The sequence below is a fragment of the Silurus meridionalis genome, chromosome 25 (assembly GCF_014805685.1).
Source record: "Silurus meridionalis isolate SWU-2019-XX chromosome 25, ASM1480568v1, whole genome shotgun sequence".
In the NCBI taxonomy this organism is placed as follows: Eukaryota; Metazoa; Chordata; class Actinopteri; order Siluriformes; family Siluridae; genus Silurus; species Silurus meridionalis.
In genome coordinates, this window is record NC_060908.1 from 5,770,001 (window position 1) to 5,782,500 (window position 12,500).

The window sequence follows — 12,500 nt, forward strand, 5'->3', positions numbered from 1 at the left end:
ACATTTTTAAAAATATTTTACTCAATGTAAAATAGTACTGAACTTTACTGAAGAATAATAAAAAAAAAATGACTGAATCTTGAATATAAATATGATCTATAATGATAAGTTTTATAGAAAATAAAAGGCATGTATTTGAACTGAACTGAGACAAAAAGTAACTGCTAATAAAAAATAAATAAATAAATAATATATAAATAAATAAATAAATAATATATATATATATATATATATATATATATATAAGTTACATCCAAACAAAATAATAAATAGCGCAGTCAGTGATTCGCCTCTAGAGGTCGCTCTCATACTACATAGCGTAACCCGGAAAAACTATTAATACGGATTTTTGCCGATAGTTTCGGCAATCAACTATTGGTGCTCATGAATCGGCACAACTGATGAATCGGTCGAGCTCTAGTGTATTCTACTTCGGAAGAACCGACCCACAGATAAAGACTCGAAGATTGAGAGAGAAAGAATGAGAGGGAGAAAAAGCAGGATGTTTATCTGCTCTTACTCGCCCTTTTCATCCCCATCATCCACCTGAGACACACAGCATCACACCCAGAAAGACAGACAGCTGGACAAAGCGAGGACGGAACCCGGGACAGCCTGAACCGAACTATTCTCAGTGAAAAGAATGGAGGGAAAAAAACGAAGGGAAAATCGAAAAAGAAAAAAAAAACCTCAAATGTCAGAGTACACAGGCTTCAGCCAGCAGCCCTGATGGATCCAACAGAAGCATTGCTGACAGAGCTGAAGGGGGGGAGCTTACTGTGTAAACAGCTCTTTTTTCATTTCCTTGGCTGTAAACTCACGGCGCAGAAATGGGTCAGCGCACAGAGCAAAAAAGCAAGCTTTTTGACACCGTTCGGCTTCCACAACCATATATCGCACGATAACTCTACCGTCCTCGCGCAAAAAAATTTGGATTTAACAAACAAGGGTGTGAGGATTTCAGAGGTGAGAACGAGAGTGCTTGTGCATGTATATACCTCGTGCTTGGTTGTCCATGGGGGTCACAGGAGCGAGCTTAGCAAGTTCACGTGCTGGCTTCGGCACCGGCTCTGGTTTGGGTGGAGGGACAGGCTCCAGTAAAACTAGTTTGGAGACAAAAAGAGGTTTTTTTTTTTCTTCCCTATTTTACCATCATTTTCAGAGCTCTATTTAGGAGGAGCGCAAATCTGTATGCCATGAGGGACTCGTATGTAAACCATGTTACACTGATGAACACGAAAGATGATTAACAAATGCTGATCCGAGAGTTTTTCAGTTTTAATTAAAAACAAATCTTCAGAAGAGTAGAACAAAACACTTGTAAGAAATGTGAGCTCTCTGACCCCCACATTTGGAACGGCCCTCTGTAAAATGCCAAACACATATCTTAAAAATAGAATTTAAAATATGTTTTACTCATATCTGTATTTAATGAAAGGTTGGCTTTTAAACTAAAATTTGCCTTAGTTATTAATAGAGGTAGAGGCAACGATAGTTGATTGCTGGAACTGTTGGCAAAAATCCATACCGATAGTTTTTCCGGCTTCAGGTCCGCTGTCGGCCTCTAGAGGCGAATCCCTGATGCCACGTGCTGTTTGTTTTTACACGCGAGACTGTGCATTGCACGAAGAGCGCTATATTATATTTCGAATAAATTCATTTTATAATTAGAAATTAATATATTCGTATTTATGTCTTAGCACATTTTTATGATTCGGTACTGTTTTTTTTTGTAAAAGTTCAGTACTATTTTACATGGTGTGTTTTTTTTTAAAATCCAGCATCCATTTAAAAATTTTTTTAAATCGGTTATCGGCAAGTACGATTCAACATAGCTATCAGTATCGTTCGACCTCTAGTTGTTATCATATCCTAATTATTTGTTAGATTCACCCACCAACCACAATTATCATTGAGCAAATATTTTGATTTCAATAGCAATGAATATAAAAAATATAGTAATAAATGCTCTTATAATAGACTATATATTAAACACACCTAGATGAACGGGGTATAAGAGAGTGTGTGTGTGTGTGTATTACCAGGCTCAGGTGGTGGTGGCGGTGGTGGGGGAGGGGGTGGTGCTGGTGCTTCCTCTGTGGCAGTACTAGCCGCTTCGATGGCCATAGAGCGTGTTGTGATTCGGCCTTTACGCCGTCCCTGGCTGTTAGCAGTCTTGCGGCCGCGTGGCGTGCTCTGCTCCTTCCCTTCCTCGTCCTCTCCTTCACACTTCTCTTTGTCTTTGCCAATGTCCCTGTACCAAACAAGCAGATGTGTGTGAAAAAACACGCCCCTGAATGCGTCAGGAAATTTTGTGGCGAATCTGAAATGTCATTCTTTTCAAAACAGAGTAAAGCAGGAAACGAACATGGCTGTCTCGTCATTAGGGTCTTAAGTGCGTGTGTGTGTGTGTTTGTGGGATTGAGGTTGAACCATGAAGTAGAACAAAGTGTAAACATGGTGTATAAAGTTCAATTAGAACAATAGCGGAAATAGAAGGTTTTTGCAAAATAAGAAACCATTTTGAATCATTTTTCAACCGAGCGTAGCATATTTTCCCTAACACATATGGACAAAGGGTTTGTAGACAGGGGACTATAAGATTCGTGTGTGCTCGTAGAACATCCCATTCCACATTTAGTGTTATTATAGTCATCACTCTCATGGGAAGATGCTACACTAGAGTTTGGAATGTGCTTGTGGAGGTTAGTGCTCATTCAGCCAGTAGAAAGTACTTTATTCATCTATGTTTATACACCATCAACTTTAAAACAATAACCCCCTTCGCACATCAATACAGCGCTCCTGCTGCTTGCGTGTCAAGCAGCTTCTTTGATTCACGCTGGATGTCCGCAATGGTGTCAAAACGGCAACCCTTGAGCTCGATCCTCATCTTCGGGAGAGGGATGAAGTCCAGAAGCCACATCTAAATGAGTAGGTTGGGAGCGGAAGTGAGATCGCATGGCTCCAAGACGATGTCTTCTGGCACACTGACTTATGAAGGTCGGTGCTCCCTGTGACTATTCCAGCATCCTTGTGCTGCCATCTGTTGGCGTGTTACAAAACCAGTTTTGAAACGTTTTGATACTACTTCGTATGAACGAGGAGGTGGCTTTGTGCACAGTGGCATTGCCATGCTTGAACAGGTTTGGGTCTCCTAGTTCTAGTAAATTACAATGCTTTTGGATCCAAAAACATCTTATACTTGTGTGCCACTGACTTTGTGTTAACCGTTAGGGGAAGAACCACACATCCCATTACTTTTGTCTATTTAGTGTACTTTGAATAGTGCTGATTAATTTCTTGTTAAACGGCATGTCTGTTAAAATAATTGTTTAATCGCTAGAACTTTTACAGCACGAGCGTAATCATCGATATAGTCAATCTTCCCTATAAGGTTAGAGGTGTTGAGCAATTATGAGAGGAGTCACCAGTGCTACGTAACGGTCATTCCACTTTGTGGTAACAGTTTGGGGAAGCCGCACAGATGGCTGTCGCAATATATTTGTCCATTTACTGTATTTTGTATTGTACTTTGTATTTATATGTACTGTGTGCTGCTGTGTTTCTTGATTGTGATTCAAGTGCTTATTTTCTTTTATACAGTTCCTATGTCTATAAAAAAAAAATACATATCATTATTCTTTACTTCTTTTAGTCTCGCTTCCTTTGGGTTGAGAGATATTTAGCAATTCTGGAAGGAGTCTCCAGTGTCAATTCTACGACCATTACATTCCGTAAATATGAGCGCGCTCCAAATGTGTTAATGCCGTTAGACAGAAGGCCTTGTCGACAAGAAACTCTGGCTGCGAATGAGACGCGGCAGATTTCCCCCATCTGCGTTCATTAAAGATTTCCAGACCCGCTGCGCTGATAAAAGAGCCGTCCTATTCTCAGAAGTGAAAGAAACAGAAGCTCGATCCCGATGTGCTTCAAACTAAAAAAATATGATTTGTGAAATGGACCGTGATACGCATAGAAAAGGAGAGAGAGATGGAGAGAGCCAGAAACTACTTAGAAATGGTTCTCAAGTAGTGGTCCTGTATAAACAGCTTAAAAAAAAAAAAAAAAAAAAAAAAGGTATGACCAGGATTGCAACCTTCTGGGGTATAAGAGTCTTTTCGATGGAAAAGACTGCATGGATTTAGGTTTTCTAAGAGATTAGTGATGTCAGAGCTACAACAGAAGCCAACAATCTGACTTGAGTTAAAACGACCTTCAGAAAAAAAAAAAACCCAACAAACAAATCAAAACGGCGCTCACTTCGTGTCCTCTTTTTCATCTTTCTCCTCCTCGTCCTTCTTATCGTCTTCCTCTTTCTTGTCGGATTTCTCTGCCTTTTCCTCCTCGTTCTTGTCCTCGGACTTTTCTTCCTGTGAGGGCCGTGTTATCTGCTGTGAGAAAGCAGACACAAAGCAGATCGTGTTTAGTCTGGGGTTCTGCTTACAAAACAAAACAAAAAACCTGCTGATTCATACAAGTCATTTGCTGTTACAAATTATAAGTGTCATAAATCATAAAGAGAAAATGTAGTGTAGAATTACTTAGTCAAGTTTATTTCTATAGAGCTTTTCACAACAGACATTGTCTCAAAGCAGTTTTATAGAATTTAACAGTTAATGTGAACGATGTGTATTTATCCCTGATGAGCAGCCATGGTGACTGTGGCAAGAAAAAAACTCCCTTAGATGTTATGAGGAAGAAACCTTGAGAGAAACCAGACTCAAAAGGGGAACCCATCCTCATTTGGGTTAGCAACCAGATCTAACTGAATATTAGATACGAGTGGAGGCTTTGCAGAGCTACAGTGCATGTTGAACGTTTGGAAACACCTAATATTTTTGAGACACATTCTTGTCCAAGAATTGGACAGTAAATGACTGGAAGGAAGTTCTGTAGAGTCCAAATGGACATTTTTTTGACTCAAACAGAAGAGCTTATGTAAGATGGAGAACAGCAGAGATGATGTTAGCAGACTTCCAAACACCCAGAGTTAAACATGGAGATGGAGGGTTAATAGTTCGGGGGTTGTTTTGGAGACTTGTACCGGGTGAAAAAGAAGACTGACCCAACATGGCCACCATTCCCAACTTCATCACCATGCAATTACGACTGGAATGCAGCTAATTGGAAAACGACTTCACCGCACAACAAGACAATGACCCACATGTGCAAGCTCTGTAAACGTTAAAGAGCAAACAGTCAGCTGGAGTGTTCTATATCATGAAATGGCCTGCCCAGTCACCTGCATCGCAAGGCAATGTGCAGCAGCAGGCAGTAACAGTAAGAGGAATCAAGGCGAACAATGTAACTGTACGGTTTTCAGAACCTTTGACTTTAACGATGCAACAAAAGCATGAAAATATTGAGGACTACTTGTGCTTGTTTGTCGATCTTGATAGCGTTAATGACTCGGTTTGTTGCATATGAACAAAAGGAACATGCACATGAAATTTATCCACAGTCAAACAAAAAAAAAACATCTCAAATCACAGCACAGGCCTGTTATTTAAAGGCTGCATTCGGTCAACACCCTGCTTTTCAGTGCTGCATAAATCTGTTCAAACCCACTGTCTTTTCAAAAACTGAGATGAAATCTGACGAGCCCCTTTTCTGGATGGAGAGCGGGGGACTTTTGCTGACCTGGATGATGTCTGCTTCTCCACTTCAAAGCAAGTTTAATTGAAGAGCGCCCTGTGAGAATGGCTCCGCATTAGACTCGTTAATCTCGTTGTGGGAAAACATGCCTCCATATCATCTGACTCATCGTCCATTACGCAGCCATGCTCAGATGCAGATTATTGCTAGGGTTCAACAAGCTGTGCCCAAAGAATGACTAAGATAAAGGTTGTGTGTGTTGTGTAAAAAAAAAAACAAAAAAAAAAAAACACAGAATTACACATTAAATAAAAAATTAAAGGACAGGCCAAAGAATACACGCTTAAATATGGTGGTCTTATAAAAACACAAAGTGGCCTGAAGTTACTCATTAAACTAAATCAAAAGAGAAAAATGAGAGAACGACAAAACGAAGAGAGATGACAGAGTTTAAGAGGTTGGTGCATGCTCCAAAGATAAGATTAGCACTATGAGGTGCTTTGATGATGTTCACATGGACGAGGTTGTTTAGAAGGACAAGCTTTCGTCCAGGCTCCAAAATCACAATAGGTTCACTGTTGACGGGACTCGGTTCAAAGACGGTGGGGTGAAAAATAAAAAGTTTTAAAAGAGGGCCAATCAGAGGAACGCAAGGCACCAGGAGGCCCCGTGACTGGGTTAAAACTACACCATGCTATATGGGAAAACATACAAACAACAACCAAAAAAAAAACTATAGCATCCTGATATGTTGCTCCTCCCTTGATGGGATGCACATTGTATTGCGTTTTTCTAAGACTGTCGGTATGTTTAAAGATTTAATTTCATCCCCAACAATTATATTACAATGTGGATGTTATTACATGTAAAATAACTCACAATGGCAACAGCATTATTGACATTTTGAAAAAAAAATCACAAAATACGCTGTTCCAATAATTATGCAGAATGCACTTTGAAAACATTCAACAGGTTGGGCGAAACTTAAATCAGTCATACATGGTGCATGGACAAAATATTTTGTATGCAAATAATTTAAAACAACTCTCATCCATTAAACCGATTTTACAGAAACCGAAAGCTAGGTTGGATCGGACTTGCGGATAACGATTAATAAACTGATAGTTTGAAAAACAAACAAAACACGTCACGCAAAACAGTACTAAATGAAAACTTGCTAAATGAGATCAATGTAATTATTATATATATGAAAATAAATGTTAAGGAAAATAAAAGACGCATTCTAACTGAACCGAGACAAAAATTAAACACTCGAAATATATATAAAAAAAAACAGTTACATCCAAAATGAATGATAATGAAAACAGACAATTCAAATAAACAGCACGTGGCATCAGTGATTCTCCTCTAGAGGCCGCTCTCGCACTGTAGTAAGCAACCCAGTAAAACTATCGGTATAGATTTTTGTCGATAGATGTTTCCAGTAATCAACTATCAAACCAATGACTCAGTAGAAAAAAAAAAAAGAAATGAAAGAAATCTGTCCATCTGTGGCCATGTATAGTTTCTGCCTGTCTGTGGCCATGTATTGTTTCTGCCTGTATTTCATTTGAGGACTTTTGAGGATACAGGTTCTCAATAGGATTTCTGTGAGGGCCAATAATTATGAAGCACACAATACAAAACTATGCTTTTTAAAAAGGCTGATCAGTTGCGACGTAACTCCAATTACAACAATCCACAAGTCTGACCTTCTTCTCCCACAAGAGAAATACAAGCACTTTATTGGGTTAAAACTTTTAAGAGAACAAAGCTGCTTCAGCCAAGACAAATAAGCCATGCAGACACCAGATGGGGCCAAGGAATGTCAAAGGCTCGACAGTCGATTCAGAGAGAGAAAGAGAGAGAGAGAGAGAGAGAGAGAGAGAGAGAGAGAGGGAAAATAGAATCGGAGTGAAATGAAAGCGACCAAGATGAAGAATAGAACTAAACATACTTCAAAAATTACATTAAAATGCCCAGTGAGCCCTGAATACGTCCATTTAAATGGATTTTGTACTAATTAAAAGTATGCAGCAAACAAGCGCCCAGAGAAGGGAGGGAGAGAGAGAAAAAGAAAGAAAGAGAGAGAGAGAGAGAGAATCATCTACACAAAACGCCAATCATGTTCCCGAGCTCTCTACTTCCACTTAGGCTCTATTAATAAACAAAAGTGCTCACGGTAATAAAGAGACACCCCCCCATCATATTCAGAAGCAAGCACTTCAGGTCAGTGAACAATTGGCTCGTATTTGGTCAATTTAAGGAAATATAATGCTCTTTAACTTCAAATTTTACCCAAAAAAAAAAGTATTAGTGGAAGAAAGGAGCTCGCATCATTACTTCGTCCACATTTAAAAACAATGACTTATTACAATATATAACGCATCAATAGCATCCAGGATTTATCCAACATTTCCTCCAAAGTCTAAACAACAATCTTTAGCCGCATATAGATGCAAGGTAGACGACGTCTGTGTGTGGATGCCCAGGGAAAAAGGAGATAGAAGTGGAGGTAGAAGTGGTCCAAGTTTATTAGAGCGAGTGTAATACACACAGTATTTGATGACTAGGCTCCAATCTTACGCTCAGTCAATGAGCAAATTTATACCAAACAGTGGTTAAATGCACAAATCTGATCTGTAATCTGGTTCCAATAACTGATTAATCAATCAATAGCTTTTAAAATGGATACTGGATAAAATTAATAAGCACAACTCTCTATGTAAAAGAATACTGAACTTAAGAATGGAAAAAAAAAATTTATTATTAAAATATGCTAAATGAAATTAATATATGAATTAAATTAAGAAATATTGAGGGGGAAAAGCCATGCATTTAAACTGAAACAAAAAAGACACTTCAACAAAGGCGGCAATGATTCGCCTCTAGAGGGCGCTCTCGTACTGTATAATAAGAGCAGCTGCTCCAGCTATGGACGCAACCCGGAAAAACTATCAGTATCAGTATCAAGATAAGTATCAGGTTTATTCGCCAAGTGCGTAGATACGAGGAATTTCGTTCCAGCTGTTGGTGACTATTAAAAGTACAGACATATATAACACTATACATTTAACTTAAGACTAAACAAGACAGCAGAGGCTATACGAAACTATGCGAACAATACGAGACAAAACAGATAAAAAAAAAAAAAAAATCACAACATACATGTGGTTTTTAGTTCCAGCTATCAACTTTTGGTTCCGATTATCTGCCAAAACCGATGAATCGGACGACCTCTAGTTGTGTACATTAAACAGCATGACTTGCAAAATAAGTTCCGGCTTCCAAATTAACAATTGATACGGTGTAAGTGATTTGTATAAATGAGACTAATACTTTATAATAGGTAATGATTCAGCTTTTTCTTGTGAGGTGACATTTATTCATTATTTATTGCAGGCTTTACAAATTTCCCCAAAACACTTAAGCGTTTAGACAGAAAACAGTTTTCTCCGTAAAATAAGAGGATTGACAATACAACAAGATCTGGTTTATTAGAAGAGTTGCACAAGTTACTGAGGTTCAGTGTAGCGTGTTTGAACTATGAGCACATTTTCAGAGAAAAATGAAGCTAGATTACTTTTGCCATTTCTTTAGTTCTATGTGACGTGCTATCTACAGTCCTCTGTAAGTATAACAGGCATTGATAGGGATTCAGTAAGCTGTTGTGGTGTGGTACAAACAATCGATGTGAAGCGTGGGCTGAGAAACCAGGATTAAGAAATTAAGTCTAAAGGCAATTTTTTTTGTAATCTAGATTTCAAACTTTTATTTTTAACGGATGAATAAAACCTGGAATGAGCAGCATGGGAAAAGTCACTGTCAATTTTCCCTGTAATTTCACTCTAGTCAAGCTGTGCTTCAAGCACATAGGCTATATTTCCAAAAGTATTGGGTCACCTGCACTTTCCTGCTATATGTGGTTCTTTTCCAGACTGTTACCAGACAACTGGAGGCACTCAATTGTACAGGACGCCTTTAGATGCGTTTTAATACAATTTTGCATTCACTTACATTTGGAAACCAAATGCTCCAGCACGGCAATGTCCCTGTGCACAAAGTGAGCTCCTTAAAAATCTGGTGTACATGGTTTGGAGATGAAGATCTTGAGTGGCCTGCTATAAAGCTCTGATCTCATCCTTTCTGAACACCTTTGGGATGAATTGGAACGCTGACGGCACCCCAGGTCTCCTCACCTACATCAGTACCTGCCTTTTGTAATACTCTTGTGGCTGATGAACATAAATATCCATAAACACACTCCAAAATATGGTGGAACATCTTCCCAGAAGAGTGGAGGGAATAATAAGAGCAAATTGGGACTAAATGTGGAATGCAATGCTCAAAAATCACACCGTACTTATGAGCAGGTGACCCAATACTTTTGGAAATATAGTGTATGTAGCGTATGCCAGGGACTAATATGACCAATATAATAGGTTATAATATTAAGGCTTTCCGAGACTCCTTCCATCCCAGAGCCATTCTAGAAACACCCTAGACTGGAAACATTCAGATCCAGGCCAGATGGATATGACCTCAAACCCAACATAAAAGGATGTCAAACTCCATGCTGGGCTTCAACTCCAAGCCAAGGAACAGAAAGGCCTCCAACAGCCCTGCTAATGGTACCTTTTAAATCCTAAAGCCAAGAAGAAGCCAAGTTCTCGAATGTGTTTACCATTATTGTGTGGGGATGCTCCATGTGCATGAATAGATCTAGATTCAGTCTTCAGAACCTATATTTCTACCAGGGTTTGAAAATGTACATTATGGATGCAGCAAGTATCCAATGCAAAGCCTTTTCAGATTTAGATAAAGATTTAAGAGTTATTTAGAGTTATTTCCTTTCGGTGGATTCTGTCGAGCATGCCTAGATGACTGGGTCAGAGCATCTCCAAAACTGCAGCTTTTGTGGGGTGTTTCTGGTCTGCAGTGCTCAGTATCTATGAAAAGTTCTTCAAGGGAGGAACAGTGGTGAACCGGCGACAGGGTCATGGGCGGCCGAGGCCGTTATATCTGATCGGTGGACATAAAGACACTCCTGGTCGATGCAGATGTTTTTAATATAGAGCAATCTGTATAATATCTTCTAGCATCCTGGTAAGGGGTTAAAGTTCCTGTCACATAAGATCTGGTCTGGATGCAATGTACACTTAATGATCAAGAGCCATTATATATGGACAAAACAATTGAGACATGACATATTCAGCCATATGTGGTTCTTCCTCAACCTGTTGGAGCCACACAATTCTAAATGAGGTCACTGCATGCGATAGGATACAATTGTTCATTTCACTTCAACTAGGGGATCCAAACCTGTTCCAGCGTAACACTGCCCCTGTGCACAAAGCCAGCTCCAGGAACATGTGCTTTATATGGGCTGGATTGGAAGATCTCCGGCTACAGTGCTCTAAACACTATCATCCTTCTTTAGGATGAGTTGTATCATTGACTGCACCCCAGGCCTCCTCACGTACATTAGTACCCAAGTTTACCAACACCCTTGTGGGTGAATGAGCCAAAATCTCGTGAAACATCTTCCCAATAGAGTAGAGGATAACAGCAAATTGTTGAATGGGACGTCTAAAAAGCACGTCCGAATCTAAGGATCAGGCACCCACAAACTTCTGTCGAAACTCCTGACTCATGAAAAGAGGTCGTCCGGTTCTGATGGTTCCATCGTCAAAAATAAGGTCTTGAACGCAATCAGGTGGAAGGATTAGTTTTTTTTAAAAGGGGTTTAGCTTTAGAGGCTGTAAAAATCTCCTTTCCTCTAGCGCTCGACTTTAGGTTATGGATACATGTTTTTTTGCTGATTCACAAGGCACTTATTTGTTTTAGGAAATGACAGACTCGCAAGCCAACGGCCTCCGAAGTCTGGAACGCTGGGAAGACAACTGACTTCAAGTTGGAATGCGGATCAACAGACGGACCGAGTCGGAGAAAGACGTTTTTCTTTCCAACAATAATGACTGTGTTCCTAAACCGCGGAACACTTTTGCGAGACCAACATACACTCGTCTCATCAGCACAAAAGCCTATTGATGGCTAAATGCGATCTGGGTGAGACTTCATTTGGATTCATTTCCCGTTTAATCCTGGTATTTTATGATATGCGAGTAAACAAAAATTGGCAAATTTTTATAAATAAATAAAAATATCTAACTTTTAACTTTAAGATCTCTGATCTAGCGAACGCCAGCTAGCACGCACATTTAGTCATGCAAAATCAAATAAAAAAGCATACACACGCACAACATGATAAGTATACACTAACACATTGTGACAACTGGCGCACACACACATGCATATGAACAGGGACACAAGGCTGACACACACACACACACTACCTTCAGGTTCATCAGTCAGTATGTGCATGTGTAAAGCAGTCGGACCCCGGCAGCGTATTGGGCTCACACACCATGATGCCGGCGGCAGCTTAGAATCTACTCCAAACTGTAGCTCTTTCACGCTAGGCGCTGCCACCGCATACCTTCCACTCACTCCCGAATCACAGCGCATATCTCTCACACACACTCACACACTTACACACACACACACACACACACACTTGGGTGACAGGGCTGGGCCAGGTGTTACGTGTCTGAGGCGTTTGATTGGCACTCACAGCCGTACGACAAACTTTTCCAGTTCCTGTCCTAGACATGGGAAAGCGGGAGATACCACTGAGACGAGTAAGAAAGGGGGAGACCGGTCCTACGTTCTCACAACATTACCACCTTTTCTACGTGAAACAAAATGTCAAAGACGCCATCGCACAAAGGCTGCCGGAGCAAACCACAGCAAAGCTGCCACTGTTCCTTGGTTTTATTAATGTCTTTGGTACACCTCCATCACTTTTATAGAGCTTGTAGAGGAAAAAGGAGAAAGTTCCA

At 39.9% G+C, this 12,500-nt stretch overlaps 1 protein-coding gene across 15 annotated transcripts in view; it reads right to left on the minus strand.

The window, feature by feature from the left end:
- The window catches only part of ncor1 (nuclear receptor corepressor 1), an 87,946-nt gene that overhangs the window by 34,118 nt on the left and 41,328 nt on the right, over positions 1–12,500 (minus strand). For all 15 annotated transcript variants that reach the window (XM_046839154.1, XM_046839168.1, XM_046839169.1 and 12 more), the window contains 3 exons: positions 4,264–4,394; positions 2,043–2,254; positions 999–1,103 (listed from right to left, as the gene is read on the minus strand). In XM_046839154.1, the coding sequence (XP_046695110.1) occupies positions 999–1,103; positions 2,043–2,254; positions 4,264–4,394 (448 nt within the window). The remainder of the gene's footprint in view (positions 1–998; positions 1,104–2,042; positions 2,255–4,263; positions 4,395–12,500) is intronic.